The 24,245-nt window shown below is 34.4% G+C and overlaps 1 protein-coding gene across 6 annotated transcripts in view; it reads left to right on the forward strand.

Annotated features, from left to right (window-relative positions):
• The window catches only part of PAN3 (poly(A) specific ribonuclease subunit PAN3), a 134,512-nt gene that overhangs the window by 45,335 nt on the left and 64,932 nt on the right, over nucleotides 1-24,245 (forward strand). For all 6 annotated transcript variants that reach the window (XR_009221160.1, XM_058547930.1, XM_058547931.1 and 3 more), the window contains one exon: nucleotides 18,053-18,200. Coding sequence is in view for 5 of the 6 variants with exons in the window: in XM_058547930.1 (XP_058403913.1) it covers nucleotides 18,053-18,200 (148 nt within the window). In the remaining variant the exon portion in view is untranslated. The remainder of the gene's footprint in view (nucleotides 1-18,052; nucleotides 18,201-24,245) is intronic.

The following is a 24,245-nucleotide window of genomic DNA, read 5'->3' on the forward strand; positions in this document are numbered from 1 at the left end:
TAGACTTAATTACTTCTTGATGGTGTTGTTAAGTGATGAAGCTTCTCCATTTTCTATTTTTCTCGTGATCTCTGCCCAAACAGCAGACGGTAGATGGAAGGTCACCTGAAACTCCACATCAGCAAAACTTTATTTCGCCTAAGTGCAAATTCCCTTTTATCTTTCCTCAGTCTCTGCCTAGAATGATTACCCATCCCTCTGCCTGATCAGTCTGTAGGTGAATTCAAGATTTTTCATGTGTTCTATGATTACATAGTTCAAATGCCGTTGTTTAGGATTGAAATATTTCATCACCTACCTTACAGAATTGTTGTGAGAATTCAAATTTCCAAGCATATACTAGATACTAAATAAATGTCCATTCCTCCAATTTCACCTTATCACTCTTAAACTTGGTCTTTGTTTATATTTATTCAGGGTGCTGTCTGTCAATTATATTCAGATGTATGTGGCATCATGGTATATTTAGATTGAGGCAGTGACCTTAAGTGTCTTTTAGGGGTTCACATTTTAATGCTGACTCACTTGAATATTTTTAAAAATTAGTTTAAAAATGCTTTTTTCAAAGGGATAACAATGTGTTCCCATTCTTCACAGAAATATTAGGTGTCAACTTGAATGAAAGGATGGGGAATGTATGATTTTGTAAACTTCTCAGGGTATTGCAGGTTAAAATTGACCTAAAAGTAATGACATGTTAAATAAAATCATATTCATTTTGTTTCAGATCTTTGGAAATAGTGGGGATAGGAATAATAAATTATTAGTATTACTGTTGTTTTAGCTATGTGATGTAAATGAATGAGAACTGTTGGGCTCTTGGGTGTATTAGGAGATTGATACTTGTCAACATCTCTTTTGTTGGTGTTGTTTCCTCTTGTGGTCTGATTAAATGGCATTTCTTGTAAGAAGTTTTTAATTATCACAATGCTCACATTAAAATCTCTTGGCCCTCAAATTCTCTTATAAATTCTAGTGGATTGTTACTGGTGCTTTTAAGATCTCAGGGAGGTTTGGAAACTCACTGGATATATTTCAGTCTTTAGTTACTTGCTGAATTTTGGTGTTATTTCAGGTGATTTCTAGTCTCTAGGCCCCAGGAAATGGGATTCTTTGGGCTTTAGGTGGAATGGATTGGAATTTATAAGAGTGAAGCTTCAACCTATCTGCGCAGGGTTCCCCAGGACTTTGAAAAGTTATAGAACTAGGGTGCAGCTAAAATGAATGGCATTACTCTATATGTACTACGCTCTGACCCCCCAGGCCATTCCAGACCCTTTTCTTTTCTCCTCTTCTCTCTAGCTGCTTTCTAAACCTTTTACATTCTCTTCACACCTACTCACCCCTTCTCTGTCACTTTTGAGTAAATGACTTGTGTTCTTCAGTGGGAGGTGGGGGGGAGTGGTGGTGGTGGTGTAAAGAGGTCATTCAGAATGAATAACCTCATGTGTCGGCTTTCTACCTATGTACAACATTTTCATTCATACCATTTCTTACTATTTTTCCTTCTGTCTCAGACAAACAGGTGTTCCTTTACTGTATGCTTCAGAACGTGTCTTTATTCCGTCTAGCAATTTATTCCATTATTTATACCTTAAGTTTTGGACAGTCTCTCTCTCAACATTGATTTCTTTCTCCTAGCTTATAAACATGCCATGTTTAAGTCTCGGCTGTTCTGGAACCCCAGAACCAAGGAATGCTACATGAGGAAATGGTCTATGGTCAGTACGTTTGGGAAACTTTGCCATACAATTTGAGAAATGCTTTCTGCTTACTGTTGCTACATTTTCACCTTTCATTTATCCCTTAATTCCCAGCGTTTTGCCTTGCACTTTCACCACTCTATTGAAACTCTTTTTGATAAGGTTACCTAACTACCAAAAGTAACAGTTCTTACTTGACCTCTGCTGCATTTGACATTGTTGACCATTCCTTTTCCTTGAAACTTTTGTTCTCTTAGTTCTTAGACTGTTCTTTGTTAGTCTCTTCTGAGGACCTCTTGTCCTTTGCCTTGCCCTCAGGAACTCTCCCAAGCTCTGTCCTTGACTCTTCTGTTTTACTCCACACAGCGCCCCTTGGTGGTCTCACATATCTTCATGACTTCAGCTACTCCCTGTTCACATTTGACTCCCAGATATTTTTTTTTAATCCTCCCAGTCCTCTGCACTCGCTCTAAATACTAGTTTCTTCTGAACATCTTCATCTATGTGCCATAAGACTTTTTAAATTCAGTGTGTCTAAAATGAATACCTCGTCTTTTCCTTCAAACCTGTTCTTTCACACACATCTGTACACACTCATTCACAACTATGTGCCTACTCTCTGTCTTGGTTATTGATGTCACCCAGTTGTCTAATTTGTGAACTCTTCTTCACTCTTCTGTCTTCTTTATCTGCCACATCCTTCAGCTACTAAGATCTGTTGATTGTGCAACTTTGAAATTGTGTTCACTTTTATTATTGCTGAGTTATAATTTAGGCCCACCTTACCTGGACTATTATTATTGTCGTCTCTTATCTGGTTTCCTGCTTCTGATCTTATCTTTCAAACCACTACCTGGATAATTATCTGATCTTATTTCTTATCTGTGTCATCTGTTCTTTGTCATCAGAATAAAATGCAGATCCCTTCGAGAGATATCCAAGGTGCCCCTTGATCTTGCTCCTGATTACTGCTGCAGCACTATTTGCAGTACCGTGAAGAGTACCATGCTCTTCTTGCCTCTGCCTTTGAACATTCGCTTTGCTTGTTGTGGTGCCCTTCTCTCTGTCTTGACTCAGCAAACTAGTCTTTTTTTTTTCAATTCAAGCATGTGGTCTTATGACCTAACTAGACAGCATTAAGCATTTGCTCACTTTTCCCTAGCACTTACCTTGCTCTAATTAATGTGTATATAACTTTTCCTATAGGTTAACAGTAGGCACACTATAGATATTTAATATTTTTTCAATTCGTGGATGTTCTGAGCACTTGGGGCTGTGGAATTGGGTTCAGGGTGCATTCTATACCTGTGAAATGCCAGTCTGTGAACTTCTAGAACACAGTGCCTGTGTTTTATATATCTTTCTTGTCCACAGTGCCTAGCACAGTGTCTTTTATATATTAGCTATTCAAATAATTAAGTAAATGAACCTGGATTAATGATTATCTGGCGGGATGAGTGTTTGGCCTAATGTTAGTCCTGAAAGTTCATGCTTTGTATGTTTTCTTAAATTTTCCTTTGGTACAGTTTCATGACAAAATATTATGGAAAAATGTTTGAAAAATCTTAATGTAAGTTAAATTTGTTGATTAAATATGGCAGGATTCTTGGTTAGAGAGAATGTCTCTAAGTAAATCTCTCTTACTATGCAATGTGACAAATAGGTTTTACTGTTATATAGCTATGGATAGAAGATGTGTATAGGTGTAGAAGATAGTTATAGCTATATAAAGTAATTCTTGCCTCCCTGGAATGCTGTGATAGTCTCATTCTCCTGGAATACTAACTGAGCTAAATGGATATTTTTGTTTCTTTTAGGGAGAGTAATATTGTTTTTCCCCAGCTTTATTGAGATAATTGACATATAAATAGGAAATGTAATATTGAGAATGAACTAGGTGGTATGCCTCCATGACCGTTAATGATTACTGTTATTGGAGAGCTTTGATATGTGAATAACTTGCAAGTGGAAGAGGAGCAGTTTATGTTTCGTTTTTAAATGTTGTCTGTCCTCCAGATATAGATTTTGCTTTTTTATATACATTAGTTCTGCTCATCTCAATTTAAATATTGCATATTTTATGTAAATTCTTATGATAATACCACTCCATTCAGTGATGATGATATGCAGAGAAAAAGGAACAGTGTAAGTGGCTTCATGATTTATAAATGTTAACACACTTTCTTAAAACTTTTTTGTAATACTTATTGAAAAAAATTCAGATACTAGAGAAGTACAAAGAAGGAAGCAAAAATGTCCCCAGTTTCCTCACCAGCCAGAGATAATGTCTTTCTTAACATTTTAGTGAGCATCCCTAGTTAGCATCCTTTTCCACACATGTGCACATGTGCATACACACATTCTCTCTCTCTCTCTTCTTCCCTTCCTCTCCCCTGCCCCCTCCCCTGTTCCCCCTTTCTCTTAGGCATAAGCACACCATTTTACAGAAATAGCAATTTAGTATAATTGCTGTATTGTAGCCTAATTTTTATTTTATTTTGTTTTTACTCAAGAGTAGTATGGGCCTCTTTCTATGGTAAATAAAAATATATCAATCCACATGGTTTTCAGGGGCTACACACTGTTGTTTGTACCATAATCCATATAACTGGACCCCTACTGATAGATATTTTAGTCATTTCCTTTTTCTTTTCTTTCTTTTTTTTTTTTTTTTTTGGTGAGGAAGATTAGCCCTGAGCTAACATCTGTTGCAAATCCTCCTCTTTTTGCTGAGGAAGATTGGCCCTGGGCTAACATCTGTGCCCATCTTCCTCTACTTTATATGTGGGATGCCTGCCACAGCATGGCTTGGTAAGTGGTGAGTAGGTCCGTGCTCGGGATCTGAACCTGCGAACCCTGGGCCGCCAAAGCGGAGCATGCGAACTTAACCGCTATGCCACCCAGGTCATTTCCTTTTAAAAAAAAGAAATCATAAATTAAAAATGTGTTGTACTTAATCTTTTAGACTTGTGTGATTTTCTCCTTAGCTTTAATTCCTAGTTGTGGGGGTACTAGGTCAAAGGGCATGCTCGTTTTTTGTTTTGATACATATTATCAAACGGTTCTCAAGAATAGTGTTTATAGTATTACCCATTTCTGACAAACTTTGTAAAGGATGTGAGCTGATGAGCATCTTGGGAAATTTATGCGCCTATAGTTTGAAGCTGTTATATAGAGAGAATTACTTTATGCTGAGTTAATGAAAATTTTTCTGTTTAACTCTACCATAACACAAGGTTATTACTAATTGATTTTCATGTGGCAGGTTCTGATGTACACATGCTACTTTCCCTTTGAGATGGTCAAATTATAAATAGGAGAACTTCAATTTAAAAGAATGCTGTTGTGAATCTCTTGGAAGCACTAGTAATCAACTTTCTTCCACTGTCTCTACCAATTTGATTCTGATTTATTTAGAAAATAATATTTCCTCTACTGGGATGTTTATCAGAGGGCCAGTTTGTTTCAGAAAATTTGTAAATTGTGATACAAGACTAATTTCACGATAGTAGTAGTATTTAGATGTTAACTTTTAGCTTATAATATGAAACTTGACTGGTCTTAAGTAGGTTAGTTTCTGAATAACCCGGAAGTTGAGTATATTTTGATAATAAATTTTAAATTGACCATATTTGGATATGCTTGAAATATGAGGAAATAACAACCCATTAAATTAAAAAATAATCTTGTAGTAATGTGAACTTGGAGGTTCTGGTTAGCTTTTGACTTCTCCTTTCCATCTCACCCTGTTCCTCTTTATTCTGTGTTATTTATGAATACTGAAGACTAGTAAAAATAGCTCTGAATAGGGCTGCGTTTATGTCCATGAATCTCATCTTTTTATGCCTTTTTAAATCATTTTTTCAAGGCAAAATACTTACCTTTTCCTGTTGTCTCCCTCATTATCAGTATGTCTCCCTCTTCTACCTTCCCAAATAATTCACTGCTCTTTGCTCTTGCCAAGAAACACACACACACACACACACACACACACACACACACACACCATACCCCTACCCCTACCTTGGACATGAACGTTTTGAATTAGTCCCAACTAGGCTCCTTTGTCACTCCAAAGAGGGAAGACCAGTACTGAAGTTTGGAGATTGGAGTTGTAGGGTCTGGAAAAAAGTACATGAGGCTAAGATCAATATCAACATTTTATCTCCTGTTTTTTTTATTGACTTAATTCAGTCAAAGACAGTGGAGACTTGACCTGGTCAGTCTAATTGGATTTCAGTAGTAAAGTCGTTGAACAAAACTTTCCTTCTCTTCTTTTTCTCTCACTTTCCCTTCCTCTCTTTGCTCTCTTTTTCTGCTTTTCTTTCTTACTCTCTTAAACCTGAGTAGACATAATTGTGGCCTAGATTTGGGCATTGACAGTGACGTGGGTAGAAGTAGTTTAATTTGAGAAATATTTAGGATGTACTTAGGACTATGACTTGATGCTTCAAAGATATCTGCATTATCAAAAGGACAGTTGTGACATAATTTATCGTTTAGGAAAGAGATGATATAGAAAGCATAACAAAAGTTGAAAAGAAAAACCAACTTTATAGGGAAGTAATTGATTTTCTCACAAATTGTTTGAAATGATAGTTGCAAAGCACCTCTTTACTAGTGGGTGTCTGGTCTAACCAAAACAAGGAGTTGGCTGAATTTTGTATATTGGTAACTTAAGATCAAATTAGGAATACTTTATGTTCTGAGAATACCACCACTAGATTGTCTTCTGGCCAAGATGGAAGAACAGGGATTGGACTTACCCTCTCTCCAGAAACAGCTAAAATACTGAACAAAATATGTGAAATAGTAGTTTTCAAGACATTAGGTATCAGGCAAAGAAGAGCAGTGATTCTTAATAGATGGGAAATAAATGAGATGCTCCCTGTGATTATCCCAGCTTACTGCCTGGAGGGAGTTTCCAAGTCTGGTGCATGAAGAGGGAACACAGGTAGAACCTTGTGATCTGTCTAATTGAGGAGACCAAACTGGAAGTTCACAGAGGCCAAGGCAGTTATAGTTCACAAGAAAAAGTACTGGAGAGGAGAGAGCTCATACACAGAGAACTCTGGACACTTAAAAAGGTTCCTTTGAGTCTTCAGCTGAGTCCTGATCAGAGAATATAAGTGAGGAGGCAATTTGAGCTAGAAGAAAAAATTCCTGAAACGATCACAGGGAGTAATTCTTAGAGCTCATACAAGGCCAAGAATAGTTCCTATTCTCAGAAGCCAACATGGAAAACATCATAATTCGGGAAGCATCCAGCTGGGTAATGGGAAGTCTTTTGCCTCAGCAGTGAAGCCAAATTAGCCTTATTATAAGTGCTGCCCTAGTCCTTCCTAGTAAAGCTTAAAAGCAAGACTCGAAAGGATCAGACTAATTTTTAAGCAGTTTAACTATGATGGAGAACAAAGCTCAAGAATATTTTAGAAATAAAAAAATATCCAGCATCTGACAAGATAAAAGTAACAATATTTGTCATCCAATCAAAAATTAGCAGACATGCAAAGACGTGGGAAAATACGACCCACAAAGAGGAGAAGAAAATAATCAATCAAAATTGACCTAGAAATGTCATGTAAATAGTATGTTAGAACATCAAAACAGTTATTATAACTATATTTTGTATGTTGAGGAAGCTAGAGGGAAGAGTAAACATGTTAGTATAGATATGGAAGATATTAAAAAAAAATTCAGATCAAACTTCTGAAATTGAAAACTACAGTGTCTGAAATGAACATTATATTTTCATTTGGTGGAATTAATGGTAGATTAGCCATTGCATAAGAAAAGATTAGTGAACTTGAAGGCATAGCAATAGACACTATCCAAAATAGCATAGAGAAAAAGTGAGCTGTGGGGTAATTTGAAGCAGCCTAACACAGTTGTATTTGGAATGCCTGAAGCAGGGTAGGGGAGGGGTGTACAGAAACAATATTTTAAGAAATAATGGGCAAATATTTTCCCATTGGATGAAAACTCTAAGCCCCAGATACAGGAAACCCAATGAACACGTGCACAAAAGAAACATGAGAAAGAAAAAAACTACACCAAGGCCACACCAAATAAGCAGCCAGAAGAAAAAATCTGCATTTTTGAGGAACTCAGATACAAATGACAGCATATTTCTTGTTGGGAACAATGAAAGCCAGAAGACAGTGGAGCAATAACTCTAAAATACAGGAAGAGAAAAAATGTCAACTTAGAATTCTATTCTTGGAAAAGATATCTTACAAGAATACAATCAAGTGAGTGCATGTAAAGACTGGTGGAATTCGAATAAGGTGTGTAGTTTAGTTAAACTTGTTGCACCCATGTTAATTTTATGGTTTTGAGAATATACTATGGTTACGTAAGATGTTATCTTTGGGGAAAGATGGTAAAGGGTACCACTTGTGAGACTTAAATTATTTCAAAATAAAAATTTTTTTAAAAAGCAAAATAAACACTTTTTCAGACATACAAGAGTTGAAAGGATTTACGACCAGCAGATATGTACTTCAGTAGATATTAAAGGAAGTGCTGTAGGCAGAAGGAAGACGATACCCTGCGGAAAACTGGATTTATACGAAGAAATGAAAAGCACTGGAGACAGTAACTACATGAGTAAATATGAGAAACTTTTCCCCTTATCATTTACGTCTCTTTGAAAGATAATTGACTGTTCAAAGCAAAAGCAGTAACAATGTATTGTAGGGTTTATAACATATGTAGAAATAAAATATATGACAACAGCACAAAGTCTGGGAGGGGAGAAATGGAAGTATAATACTGTGAGCTTGTTATCACTATATCTGAAGTAATTTAAGGCTCAGTGATAGTCAGTGTTATGGACTGAATTGTGTCTCCCCCAAATTCGTATGTTTAAGCCCTAATCCTTAATGTGACTGTATTGGGAAATGGGGCCTTTAAAGAGGTAATTAAAGTTAAATGTGGTCATAAGCGTGGGCCCTTAATCCAATATGACTGGTGTCCTTAGAAGAAAATGAAGAAATACCAGGGAGCACAGAGAAAAGGCCTGTTGCTGTGAGGACACAGCAACAAGATGGCTGTTTGCAAGCTAAGGAAGCCTCAGGAGAAACCAACCCTGCTGGCATTTTGATCTTGAACTCGCACCTTCTAGAACTATGAGAAGATAAATTTCTGTTGTTTAAGCCACTCAGTTTGTTATGGCCCTCACAGACTAGGACAGTTGGTGATAAGTTAAATATATGTATTATAAAACCTAAGGCAACCACTACAATAACAGAACAAAGTGTTACAGCTAATAAGCTGAGAGAAGAGATCAAGTGAAATAAAAATCAGTTAATCCCAAAGAAGACAGAAAAAGGAAAAGGGGAACAAAGAGCAGATGGAACAAATAGAAAACAAAAGCAAGATGGTAGATTTAAACCCAGCCATATCAGTGATCACATTAAATGTAAGTAGTCTAAATATCTCAATAAAAGGTAGAGATTTTCAGATTGGATTAAAAAAAGAGCAAGATCCAACTATATATGAAGCTGACAAGAAAACTACTTTAAACATAAAGAAAAAAATAGACTAATACCATGCACTAATTAGAAGAAAGCTGGGATAGCTATACTCTTATCAAACAAAGTAGATTTCAGAGCAGAGAATGTTACCAGGGACAAAGAAGGTCATCTGATAAAGATAAAGGAGACAGTTCATTAAGAGCTTGGATATACCATTCTTGAATGTTTATGCACCTAATAACAGAGGGTTAAAATATATGAGACAAAGACTAATAGAATTGTAAAGAGAAATAGACAAATGATAGAGATTTCAGTACTTCTCTCTCGATAATAGAAGGAAGAGACAGAAACTCAGTAAAAGAGGGGAGACGTGAGCAACACTATCAGTTTGACATTTATAGAACCCTCTGCCCAACAACAACCAAATACGTATGCTTTTCAAGTGCACGTAGAACATTGACCAAGGCAGATCAATCCTGGGTCATGGAACAGGTCTCAGTAAATTTAAAAGGATTCAAGTCATAGCAAGTATGTTCTCTGACCACAATGGAATTAAATTAGAAATCAATAACAGAAGAATCTTGGGAGAATCTTCATGTATTTGGATACTAAATAATGCACTTCTAAATTACTCATGGGGCAAAGAAGAAATAGAAAGGGAAATTAGAAAGTATTTTGACCTGAATGGAAATGGAAATGAAAACATGTCAAAAGTTATGGGATGCCACTAAAGCAGCAGTCAGAGGGAAATTTATAGCACTAAATGCCTATATTAGAAAAGAAGAAAGGTCCCCAAACCAGTGGTCTCAGCTTCTACCTTAAGAAACTAGAAAAAGAAGAACAAATTAAACCCAAAGAAAGCATAAGCATAGAAATAGTTAAGATGAGAGCAGAAATCGTTAAAGAGAAAACATAAAAACAATAGAGAAAAATTAATTAAACCAAAAGCTGGTTCTTTGAGAAGACCCATAAAATTGATAAATATCTAGCCAGACTGTTTAGGAAAAAAAGATAAAAGACACAAATTACCAATATCGGGAATGAAATAGATGACATCGTTTGATTCCACAGATATTATAAGGATACTAAGGAAATATTATGAATTATTTTGTGGCAATAAATTTGACAAGAGATGAAACAGACAAATCTTTGAAAGACAGACTACCCAAGTTCACTCAAGAAGTAACAGATAAGCTGATTAGCTCCAAATCTTTTAAAGAAATTGAATTTGTAGTGAAAAACCTTCCCACAAAGATGGCCCAGATGGTTTCACTGGTGAATTCTACCAAATATTTAAAGAAGAAATAGTATGAATTCTACACAAACTTTTCCCAAAAAATTGAAAAGGAAGGAAAACTTTCCAACTCATTCTGTGAGGTCAGCATTACTATGACAGCAAAACTAGATGAAGACATTGCACAAAAAGAAAACCAGTAAACCCAACCATATCAGTAATCATATTAAATGTAAGTAGTCTAAACATCTCAATAATGTATAATGTGTATTTCTCATGTATATAGATGTACAAATTCTTAACAAATTTTTAGCAGATTGAATCCCAGTGGTATATAAAAAGGATAATACACTCTGAAGAATTGGAACTTGTCTCGGTAATGTAAGGTTTGTTTAATAATAAAAAGTCCATTGATGTAATTAATCATATTACCTAACTAAAACCATATGATCATCTCAATAGATACAGAAAAAACATTTGACAAAATCCAACATCAATTCCTGGTAACAACCCTCAGCAAACTAGAAATACAAGAGAGCATCCTTAATCTAGAAAAGAACGTCTATGAAAAAACTACAGCTAATGCCATACTTAATGGTGAAAAACTAAATGCTTTTCTCCTAAGATCAGAAGTAAGGCAAGAATTTCTGCTTTCACCACTTCTATTTAGCATTTTACTGAATATTCTGGTGTAATAAGAAGAAATAAGACATACAGATTGGAAAGAAAGAAGGGAGAATGTCTTTATTTACAGATACATAATCATCTATAGTTAAAATATAAATCATCTGTAGCTAATAAGATGGAATCTACAGAAAAAGCTATTAGAACAAATAAGTGAGTTCTATAAAGTTGTGTGATACAAAATCAACCTACCCAACTCAATTTTATTTCTCTTTTGTAGTGTGATGAATGATGGCCCCCCAAAAGATATGTTCACGTCCTAATCCCTGGAACTTGTGAATTTTACCTTATTTAGGAAAAGAGTCTTTGTAGGTGTAATTAAATTAAGGATTTTGAGATGAGATTATTCTGAATTATTCAGGTGGGCCCTGAATCCAATGACAAGTGTTCTTATAAGACTGAGGCAGAGGGAGATTACACACAGAGGAGAAAGTGATGTGAAGGTGGGGGCTAGAAATTGAAGTGATGTGTAGTACAAGCCAAAGGAATGCCAAAAAATTCTGGCAGTTGCCAGAAGCTAGGAGAGAAGCATGGTATGGATTCTTTCTGCTCCAGTGCCTGTGGAGGGAGTGCCAGCACCTTAATTTTGGACTTCTGCCCTCCAGAAACTGTAAGAGAATAAATTTCTGTTGTTTTAAGCCATCAAGTTTGTGGTAATTTGTTACAGCAGCTACAGGAAACTGATACCTATATACTAGCAACAAATATTCACAAATTGAAATTTTAAAAATTATGAAATTTATGATAATATAAGAAATGTAAAATAGGGATCAGTCTGACAAAAGGTCTGAAGACCTGTACATTGAAAATTTTAGAACATTCCTGAGAGGAATTAAAGAAGACCTAAGTAAATGGAGATGTGTATCATGTTCATGGATCTAAAGACATAATATAAGATGTCAGTTTTCCCCAGATTGATCTATAGATTCACTGCAATCTCAATTAAAATTTAGCAGGCTATTTAATAGAAATAGACAACCTTATTCTAATCCTAACATGAAAATGCAAAGGACCTACAAACCAAGCCAAATTTAAAAAAACAAAAAAACAAGAAAAAGATGCATGACTTAACGCTACCTGACTTCAAGACTTACTGTAAAGCTGCAGTAGTCAAGCAGTGTGCAGTGTGCTATTGGCATGAAGATGGATTGGCATTAGTCGAACAGATTGCAGAATTTACAGAATCCAGAAATTAACTCACTAATACATAGTTGGTGTTCAACAAAGTAGCAAGGGCTGTTCAGTGGAGAAAGAATGATCGCTTTAGCAAACGGTGCTGGAATAATTGAGTATCTATATGCAAAATCATTAGTTTAGACCCATACTTCACACCATACAAAAATTTACTCGGAGTGGATCATAGACCTAAATGTAAAACACGAAACCACAAATCTTGCAGAAGAAAATATCTGTGAGCTTTGCTTAGGCAAATATTTCTTAGACGCATCACTAAATACATGACTCATAGAAGAAAAATTTGATAAATTGGACTTCATAAAAATTTAAGAACCTCTGTTCTTTGCAAGATACAGTTAAGAAAATGAAAAGACAAATCATAGACCTGGAGAAAATATTTGTATATCACATATCTGACAAAGGAGTTCTATGCAGAACTGTTGAAATTCTATAACAGAAAACAAATGCAACGAAAGTGGTCAAAAAATGTGAACAGACGTTTCATCAAAGAAGGTAGAGAATGGCAAATCATTTGGAAAATGCAGATTAAAATCACGCGATTCCCTTGCTCACCTACTAAAATGTCTAAAATGTAAAAGTCTGATCAAAGCCTATGTTCCTAAGCACATAGAGCAATTTGATCTCTCCACATAGTGCTTTTGGACATGTTAGAATAGTACAGCTACTTTGGAAAACAGCTTACCAATTTGTTAAAAAGGTTATATATACACATACCATATGTCCAAGCCATTCACAGCTAGGTATTTACCCAAGAGTAATGAGTAATGTTCATACAAAGACTTCTACACAAATATTCATTGCACCTTTGTTTGTAATAGCCAAAAACGGGAAACAACCTTTGTCCATCGGATGAAAGAATAAACAAACTGTGATATATTGATATCACTGAATATTAGCAGTAAAAAACGAATGAAATATTGATACAGGCAATGACATGGATGAATCTTGATGCCAAGTGAAAAAAGGTAGCCAAAAAAACCAGGACATACATATGTATGTAAGATTCACTTATATTAAATTCTAGAAAATACAAACTAATCTGTAATGATAGAAAGCTGATCAGTGATTGCCTAGAGACCAAAATAGGGGAGCAGAGAGGAATGGGAGGGAGGGATTCAAAGGAGTCTTGTGGAAACTTTTGGGCATGATGGATAATATTCATTAACTTGATTTAGTTAATGGTTTCATGATTGTCTGCATATGTCAAGAGTTGTCAAAGTTTGCATTTTAAATATGTGCAGTTTATTATATGTCAATTGTATCTAAATAAACCTGTTAAGAAAAAGTTACCAGGTCATGTTTCCTTCAGAGACTAGAAAGATTACTGATAGCAACTTATGAAGCCATTAAGACAGGTAACGCAAGTTGAGCTCATTATAAGGAGCTGTCTGTACCATGGAAGGTATTTTATGGTTTTATGAGTTTACTATGTAATTAAAAAAAAGTAGCTGACTAATATTCACGAATGTTAGTGGTTTCTCCGTCATTCATCACATCACCTTAAGACAGCTTTATTTTTCTTATAGACCTATTTGACATATTTACAATGAAATATTACATAATATTTTGTGTTCTATTTTCATTCAATATAAACCCCTTCCTATCTTTTTACCTAATTAAAAAAATATTTAATGGCTGTGCTTTTTATTTGGTTGCATTGTTTATTAAATAGTCCCTTAATTTTGGGACTAATTTATTGTGGTTTTAAATAATAAGTATTCTGTTCGTTGTGGAGTCCAGCAGAATATTAAATACTGAACTTTACTTTAAAAGTAACAGTTTCCATGGAATCATGTAATAGTAGAAAAGCATAAAATTGTGTTAAATTTGAGTTAGAAACCTCATCAGAAAATTACTTCATTAAAAAAAAACCTTTATTGGTCATTTATAGATAGGAAATACTCTTATCCTTTTGGTTGGGTGGGATGTCTGCATTGAAACATTAATTATTATTTCATTTAAAATAAAATGATAATAATCACAACAGTGCTTTTTAAGGTGAAGGTCAGGACTCTTGATCTAGTATATTTCTATCCAGAGAGTACAGGTAGGAATCATATCCAAATGTTGGGGGATGATGGCAGTTTGGAGAACTCACTGTATAAAAGGCACGGGGTTGTTTTTGGCATAAAAGTTGCAGTGTAAATTTAAGTGTACGAGAACTTAAAACTCTGTATTTATTGATAAATTCTCACAAAGTGAATGTCTGTTATTTGACTTGAATAAATATTGATTTTTTTTCAAATGTGCGTTTAGAGATGTTTAAGTATTAATAAAAATTAGAATATAAATAGAAATTATGAATAGAAATATAGTTATCTATATTAAAAAGACAAATTTAGACGCTGTGGCCCAGTGGCATAGTGGTTAAGTTCGTGCACTCCGCTTCGGTGGCCTGGGGTTCTTGGGTTCGGATCCCGGGCGTGGACCTATGCACCACTCATCAAGCCCTGCCGTGGCAGGTGTCCCACATATAAAAGTAGAGGAAGATGGACATGGATGTTAGCCCAGGGCCAATCTTCCTCAGCAAAAAGAGGAGGATTGGCAACAGATGTTAGCTCAGGGCTAATCTTCCTGACCAGGGGGAAAAAAAAAGACAAATTTAATAATATAGGAACATATCTAGATAGTTATGAAGGGGTTATCTAAATCATAGGGTGGGAATAATAAAACTTTGATTTTCTTTTTCACTATTCCTTTTCTCATTTATTGCATTCTCTTTAGTGTTGTTGAAGTTAGACAATTTATATAACCCACGTCCTTGAGTTGTCTTTCTAGATATAACCTTCACCTCCTAAAGCTAAAAGAAATTGGTTATTTTCTAATGAATGATATTTCATTGTAATGTGATATTGGTTTTAGTTACCAGTTTTGCCTTATCTTTCAAAAAATTATTAACGTGGTAAAGGTGTGTGCCTGTGCTATTTTGTTACTTGATAAAACCCTTATTTATATTTTAAACTAGTAATATTAAAGTGGTTTTAAGAATGCATCTTTTTATTGTAATTATTATTTTAGATAATTTTATCATGAAAAAATATTCTCATTATTATAATAATTTTTCATTATTACTCTAAATATTTCTCATAGTTCTCTGATCTGGATATAGGCATTTATATTATCTGTTAATAATGGTAGTTCTACTCTCATTCCTAGATTTTGTTTTGTACCTAAATCTTATGTAATTTTTTGTCTGCCATTTAAATCCTTATACTTTTTCTTTAATCTCAAATACTTGAGAATTGAATAAAACAAACTCCCAAACCACCCACTTAAGGGAAACGCCTAGCCATCTTAATCAGGAAAAAATTAAAATTCACTGTTAGGAAGGTTTTTTGCATCTGTGGTTGTTGAATCTGTGGCAGTTTAGTGTGTAAATTTTTATAATTACATTAATTTTAATAGCTTCTATTATAATAAACTCAGAGGCCCTTTATAATTTGTTATAATGATATATATATATATATATTGTGAGGAAGATCGGCCCTGAGCTAACATCTGCCAGTCCTCCTCTTTTTGCTGAGGAAGACTGGCCCTGGGCTAACATCCATGCCCATCTTCCTCCACTTTATATGGGATGCCGCCACAGCATGGCCTGACAAGCGGTGCATTGTTGCGCGCCCGAAGTTCCAAACTGGCGAGCACTTAACCGCCTGCGCCACCAGGCCGGCCCCTGTTACAATGATATTTTATATACGATCCGTTTGGGAAAGGTAGAATAGACTTTCCCCTCCTTTTTCTTCTTTATAGGATCCCTTAAAAGTAGGCTTTCAGGGGCCAGGGTTCCTCAGCAGAAAAGAGGAGGATTGGTAACAGGTGTTAGCTCAGGGGCTAATCTTCCTCAAAAAAAAAGTAGGCCTTCAAATTAATTTAAAATAGATTTAATTTAGAGAAACCCTGCTTTGAAATCAGATGGTCTGTTATTCACAGTAAACGTAGGATATAAGTGAAGTGGAAACTGGATAATACCTATTCTTAGGAATATGTGACTAAAATTTTTGTATGCATATATAATTTTATCTAAATTTGCTCTCTCTTAGTAATCTTGTAATCCTGAAATCTCCATCTCTCCCAGCCATTTTGGACTCTTTAACCAAAATACCTGACTGCTTTTATCTTGACTCTTACCTTCTAAAATAGATTTAGGATTAACTGGTACACACTGAGGTAGCTCTGAAGTGATCCTGTTAGTAACCATTTGTTGCCTTATAACTAGTGATTACTACATCAGTAAAATGCATTGGTTTATTTTCTACTCCAGAAATTAAGGAATTGACCATACTTTTAAAGAACATGCCACTATTTTTCAGAACTTAAAAATTTAGAAGGTTTTAAAATATATATATGTGATAGAAGAGGATTTTTTTCTCTTTGGAAAATGTATTTTGGCTCAGGCCTGATTCTTTTTTTCCAGAATTTCATGTCTTAGATGTGACAGTAAAAGAGGTTCATTCTGTATATCTAGTATATTTTAATTAAGCCCAGATTAACATTTCTTCTATATTCTGTGACTTTGTATTTAATTTTAACTGGCATGTAACTGATAAAATATCAGTTGTTTTACAGTTTAAAATTAGGTTAGCCTGTTGACTTGTTATCTTACAAGTCTAATATTTTGAGCTCTAACTTGGCAGTTTAAAGTGTTCATATCAAGTAGGGAAGTTGTTCTTCAGTTATACAGTAATTAGTCCACCTTCTTATTTTCTGCCTTCTATAGACATTCAGTTTTACATTCTAATTATCAGTTCTAAAATACTTTTAAGTGATTAAATTTTTTGCATCATGATTCAGTGTGTTTTAAAACTTAGTTTATATGTATACATAAAATTTGGGCTGAAGTATGAACATAGTAAATTATCTTCTTGGTTGACCCTTTTGGAAGTTGAATTCAAATGATATCATTGTTAACAGTCATTGAATCTTTATACTTAAGCATGTGTAATTTAAAATGTCCACTATTTCAGAAAAATATTTAGGATATTCATTTGTTCCACATGGACAAAATATAGGTCATTTATGAATTTGGTATACAGTCTCATAATGTTCTAGTAGTTTTTAAAGCAAAAGTACCATGCCATTTGAATATATAAAACATTTTGGCATAGTACAACTGTGAAGACATTTTTTTTTCCATGTAATCTCATAGTAAAATATTTTTAATAGAACAGAAGTTACATGTGATGCTTTGCAGGCATTGGGGGCCTCTATTGTATTTTTCTTATATCTTGATTCTTCCCATGTTTGCCTTGTTTTTAAGTGTTTTTTCTTGTCCTTACTCTGTTACTTAAATACATGGTACCATATTATTGGGGAAATGTCTCAAGTGATTACAGAAAAGGAAGTGATTAATTTGGGAATAAAGACAGTTTTGACCTTTATCCTGGTAGAAGTGGTTTAGAGATATTAAATTTGAAACTTGTTGCTCAGTTTTGAGGTAGTCTCAACCTCCCAGTTCTCTAAAATGTGTTAGGATAGTTTGGTAATGATGCGTATTTGACAATAAAGGCAAATTTTACGTGTTTCTGAGGTTAAATTCTGCAAATGAAATGATTAATATCTTCAAATTTGATTAAAAAATTTCCTTCAAAAAATTTAACTATCCCACCCCAAAATAAGAAAACTAAAAAACACTGTGCATCCTTTCAGTAAAATTTTTTTACTCAGTAAATAAAGGACTGTGGAATAGTGCCTAGTAGATTCAATGTCTTTTTTGGGCTTAAAGTATGTTTAACTTACTATATTTGATTTTTAAATAGACACCAAATCCTACTGCAAGCGAGTTTATTCCTAAAGGAGGATCAACCTCCAGGCTGAGTAACGTGTCCCAGTCAAATATGTCTGCCTTCTCTCAAGTTTTCTCTCACCCATCCATGGGAAGTCCTGCTGCTGCTGGATTAGCACCAGGTAAGTTGAGTAACTATTTCCAGTGAGTTCCAGATATCAAATCTGTAAGCACCATTTGCTATTAGTTTATCAGAACTGAAATTGTATACTTGAGTGATTCACATTTGAACACATTATGAGTTTTATGTTCTAGGTTTTGGTACCATAGACCACATGTGTAGTTGAAAATTATAAAGCAAAAATTTAACTATGAGTAAAAATTATATATAAGGATGTTTAAAAGCAGAAAAGTAAATTTAAAGGAGAAAATGTTTATTTAGAAAAAATAGCTGTCTGGACCTTAGTATTTCCCTATTTTTTAAAGTCAATGTTAATGCTGTGTCACTCAAAAACTTCTGTAAAAGCACCAGGAATAGAATATTGACGTGTAAATATGCTTCAAAGTCCTCCTTTTGTACTAAGTTTCTAAAATAATAGTTTATTCTATATCATTCTAAATACAAGTTTAGATGTATTGCCTTTCAGATGTTTGATTATAAATCTGTACTAGTAATTTTAAATTGGGTACAGTATTATAAACAGTGGTAGGAAAGAAATGTAAACTATTAGGGATCATTGAGGTAAGGAAAATAGTACTTCTCAATCAGTTTCTTCCTGGTTTACCCGTAAGGGCAGAAGAATTTGAACAAATGCGCTTATACCCCAGGGGTCTTGAGGCATAGTTCAAAGTGACCCTTTGAGAACCCTATTTTCTTTGAAGTCCTCTCTTTTATTTTAAAAATTCATGCAAATTTTGAGTTCTACTCCATAACATAAACATTTATTTTAATATAAAATAAGAAAAATTTCTTAGGTAACATCAGTCATCCCTACTGCTATGTACTTTAATTAGAAATACAAGGTATGCAAGATTATATTGAATTCATACTAAGTGCTGAGCAGGTTATCTTGTGTCTATAAAACGTTTGAGCTGCCCACACAGATTATGTTTCTAGAACCTATACTTAATAATCGTCACTTGGTCTTGAATATTTCAAAAAACAGAAACAAAATGAAATATACATGCACTAAATGAAACCAAAAGATCTATCTAGATCAGCCTGGAACTAGTCCTGCCTCCAGGGTTTAATCTAATTAGTAAGATAAATTATTGGTTTTGATCCTGATAGCGAAATCAAGGACTTTTGGGGAAGAAGAATGAGAGAAGGTAATGATAACTATGGAACAGAGCATCTGATTTAGCACAAAAGTATCATGTACTCAGAAACAAATAACCATGTGTTGCCAAGGATTTTATCAATGCCTCCCCCTCCCCCTCCCCCTCCCGCTTCCCATTCCTCTTCGCCTCCCTTCCAACCACTTCCCCCTCACTTGTCCTCTTACCTTTTCTTCTGCTTTGGCTCTTCTCAGGTTAGGTTAAATTTGTAAACATTTTTCCCTTCTTCCCTAGAGGGCAGTGTCAGAATTGAATATCCCTGGTAGCCTAAAAGTTTTACTTTTAAGTAATATGCTACTGTGGTTTTTTCTCCCTTTGAGGTGTGTTCACGTTGTTTACATGAGCATAATCTACGTGTCAGTTATACATCTAAAATTTCTTAGAGATTGTCCAAACTTCTGAGCAGTGTTTATAAAGCACCCACAATAATGGCATCCATATGCCAATCAGAAAACTTTGGCTTTCTTAATTAAGTACCAATTTATTTATTTATTTATTTATTTTGGTGAGGAAGATCCGCCCTGAGCTAACATCTGCCAACCCCCCCCCCTTTTTTTTTTGCTGAGGAAGACTGGCCCTGGGCTAACATCCATGTCCATCTTCTTCTACTTGATATGGGACACCGCCACAGCATGGCTTGACAGGCAGTGCGTCAGTGTGTGCCCGGGATCCAAACTGGCGAACCCCGGGCCGCCGCAGCGGAGCGCTCGCACTTAACCACTTGTGCCACCAGGCTGGCCCCTAAGTACCAATTTATTTTGGCCTAAAAACACATTTCCCTTGTTTCAAAAGTAAATATTTTGTTCATATCTTTGATCAGACTAGTTCAAGCTTGCCATTTTAAAAAATAGGCTTTCTAAATATTGAAGGAGTTAAAAATGTCAAAGGGAATTTTAGATCTTGAAAACGTTTAGTTTAAAAATCCATTAATGCTGTGATATTTGTTTAAGCTTTCCGTAGGTATTAACCTGTATGTTGGTAGGTGTTTTATTGATCCAAATTGAATATCACAACTAAATTTAAGGTGAAATTAATTAATTTTAAAATTAAATTAGCTGAGAAGCTGTTTACTCTTCTACATTGCTCTCACATTAAAACGATCATTCTCCTTCCTGCTAGTGAAAGGAATTACTGTCTGGACCCATGGGAAATAGGCCAGTTTATCATATTAAATGTATTACTGAATTCTTTATAACTATTATTTAAAAATTGTTCATTCAAATCACAGTCATCTAAGCTAAAATATTTTCCAAAACTACTGGAATGATGAATAGTTTTGCATTTTATTATTTTTCCATATTTTCTCCTTTTAGTTAATGGCTTAACGTTCTCTGGAGATGAGCAAAGAAAAAAGAATTGTCTGCCTTACTTTCAGAAAACCATTTTACTGCTGCTATGTCTTCCATCACTTCTTACCCACAAATGTTATTTTTTTTTCAAGGCCTAGGAAAGGTTCTTGATATTTCCACTTTAAGGTTGTAGAATAAAAAAGGTTGTAGAATTTATTTACCTGTGTTAGTGGTGATTTAATTTATCTTTAAGTCTTCTTGTCTACTATAGGTGTAACCTATTGATAATTTTCAGTTATAAAGTTTCATTTTGTCTTTTTTTCAACTTCTATTCCAGAAATTATTGCCCTTGAAAATATGTCAAATTACTTTTTTTCTAAAAAACATGAAACCTTAAATATTTTGGCACTCAAATGTAAACTAGAGTAATGGTTTTTTTTTTGTTTTGTTTTGTTTTGTGAGGAGATCAGCCCTGTGCTAACATCTGCCAATCCTCCTCTTTTCTTTCTGAGGAAGACTGGCCCTGGGCCAACATCCCCACCCATCTTCCTCCGCTTTATATGGGACGCTGCCACAGCATGGCTTGCCAAGCAGTGCGTTGGTGCACGCCCAGGCTCCGAACCGGCGAATCCCAGGCCGCCGCAGTGGAGCGCGCACGCTCAACCACTTGTGCCACCGGGCTGGCCCCAATGTTGTTTTTATTATATATGAGAAAATGCATATTTCAACATATCTTTTGACCAAAAATGTAAAAATATTTGAGCAAAGTCGAATAGGTATAAGTTAAGAACCACTAGTGTAACACACCCTTAGCAAAATTTATTTCCAAAGTGTGCTATATAGTAAGAATACTTGTAAAGTAATGCATAGTCTAAAGATACGTTTTTCTAGTAGTTTTTGCTTTAGGCAAGCATTTTTTAAATAGATCTTTAGAAATGAAAATATGGCTGCACCAAGTATATGAAATGTTAGTTTATGCTTTAATTTTTTGTGCCATGAAAAATAATTTTATCATGAGAACTAATTGCTGAATTTTTTTTTAATCGGAATTTTTCTTAAGAGTATTTTGATTTGATAGTAGACTTAGTAAACTAAGTCTTGGTGTACTTTAAGTTTAGTTACCTCAGTATTAACCATAGAGAGATAGCAAGAGGAGCATCCATTTCTGGGTAGTGTTCTGGTATATCGTCTGGTGGTTTAATGCACAGTTGTAACTCAGGAATTGAGCATCTCTTGTTCTGCTTAATTGTGTGTGGACACTTGGGAGGGGCAGAGGAGAGTTCTTGAATTTGAAAATGCCATCACTGATTTATAAATGAGACAGAGAGTCATAAGTGATTCTCAGTATTTTCAAATATTCATTTCTTCAAGATGAGGGTGGTGCAGATTTTTGGACTATTAGATATACTTTATTGTAAGTTCTAATGACAAATCTCAGATGATTGATTTGGGGAGAAGAGTTTAATTATTATACTAAAGTTACCATTTTAAATAATTGTATTCATTTATTACAAATTTTATTTTAATATTTTAGAAAAATCTAAAAAAATATGTTTTTTGAAATACTTTATCATTTTTTATATATTCCTGAGGGTGCCAAGTTGATGGGTAAAATTGGCTAATATTCTTTATTTTTTGGCTTGGGCAAAGTGTGGGGGAAAAGCAGAAATTAATATTTATCCATCATTCTTGTTCAAAAATATTAAAATATTAAACTTTTTATATATATGTAATGTACTATTTAAAAATAGAGTTATAATGTTGAAAGGTTTGGGTAAGGAGATTACTTTTAGTTTTAAAGTTCTGTGCTAAAAAATAGTGTTCTGTGATTCATTAGTTCTATGGTGTTTCATATCATAGATGAAGAAATGGAGGCTTAATTCATTTCAGTTGCGTAGTAGTTGGCTTATGTGATAATCTGGTGTTGGTCATTGATCTAGGTGGAAACTTTGGGGTTTACATAGTTCAGCCTTGTGCCAGTTTAGAGGTGGCATTCCTGACAGATTATCATCTAGCTTCTGCTTTTCACTTATAGTAATAAGGGATTCATTAGCTAACCAAGGCAGCCCAGTGTACATTTTAACAGTTTGAATAAAAAAGAAAACTATATCTTATGCTGAACTAAACTCTATCTTGTCTATCTTTTATCCACTAGTCCTAGTTTTTCCCCGTTGTGTTGAATGAAATAAATCAAAATCTTTTCTACATGATAGTCTTTTCAGTTATTTTCTTTTTTAGACTAGTTCTATGTATGTGTGCGCCCATATAACCAATCTGTTTATATGACTGAAATACAAGAGAGAAGGCAAACTGGGAAAATATTGTTAAAATTAACAAATTGTATAGGTCAAAAATCATGAACTCTTATAAATCATAATGGCTGGGACACTACTGTGGGTAAAGTTAAAACCACCGATATGTCTACCTAGCTGTATTACTTCTCTGATATCCAGCTAAGAAGTGTATATACCATTGGGAAAATAGGCAACTGCTAATAGGTTGAAGCTGTGGTCTTGCAGATGGTGTATATCTAAGTTCATATTTAAAATTTCACTGTGTATCTTAGGCTTTACAGTAAAATCACTCAAGGCATAAAAACTCTGTAAACTATCATTTTAGATTATTTTGTGTTTAACCAAGTGGTATAATTACTGAAAGTAAAAATTATAAAAAATATTTATGTAATTCTTAAACATCACCATGTTTTATAGGATGTAACTCTAAACAGATTTTTCTTGCAATTATTTTTTAAAAGTCTACTGTTAAATGGATTCTGTGGGACAGTCAAATAATTCAACCATGAGTTTATTTTGATATTTCAGTCTGAACTGATTTCTCTGAATTATTTTTACACTTAATAGCAGTAGAGCTAGTTTAACATTAAAATATTCTTCTAAGTGTTTTAAGTATCCATCTAGATTTCCTAAGCATACTACAGATTCCTTAAGAAGGGACCTTGTCATTTCTTATTTACCACAAATTTAGGCATTTATATGATACCTAATAAATACTTATTCATTTAACTAAGCTTCATTTTTGTCTTGGAAAAAAAATTTTTAATTGATGGGTATCTCTTAAATACAGTGAATTTTAATGCTTCCACAAACATCTTTGAAGAACTTCTGAAAACGGCAGATGTTCGAGAGGATATAGGTGAATAGTCATATGAGGAATAGAAATATGCCTGTTGAAAGTTTAACTGCATCAGAACTAGAGTCACTGTGTGTTTTGAGGCGCTAAAACATTCTTATCTTAAAACCAGTTAAAATATTTGTGTTATTTTTAAATTGCATGTTTCCATTTTTTGTAACTACTTTGTTTTTCAGGTATATTCAGCAGAATCACTCAGACCTTTCCAGGCTTTCTAATGGGGGATTGCTTTCTACATTAAAAAATAAAATAAAAATTTATAGTTAAGATCAGGGGTCCCCGAGGTTTTTGTGAAGAGGGGCTTTTCATTGCCCTGTAATGTTGAGCTCATCCTAGATGGGGGCTGCTCGGCTCTGCGTGTCTATGGATACAGATGGTGATGTCCCAGGAAAGATTACTAACAGTAGAACTGTAGAACCATAACTGGGTTGGGAGTGCCTGCTGGCTATA

This window comes from Diceros bicornis, chromosome 9 (genome assembly GCF_020826845.1).
Source record: "Diceros bicornis minor isolate mBicDic1 chromosome 9, mDicBic1.mat.cur, whole genome shotgun sequence".
NCBI classification, from domain to species: Eukaryota; Metazoa; Chordata; class Mammalia; order Perissodactyla; family Rhinocerotidae; genus Diceros; species Diceros bicornis.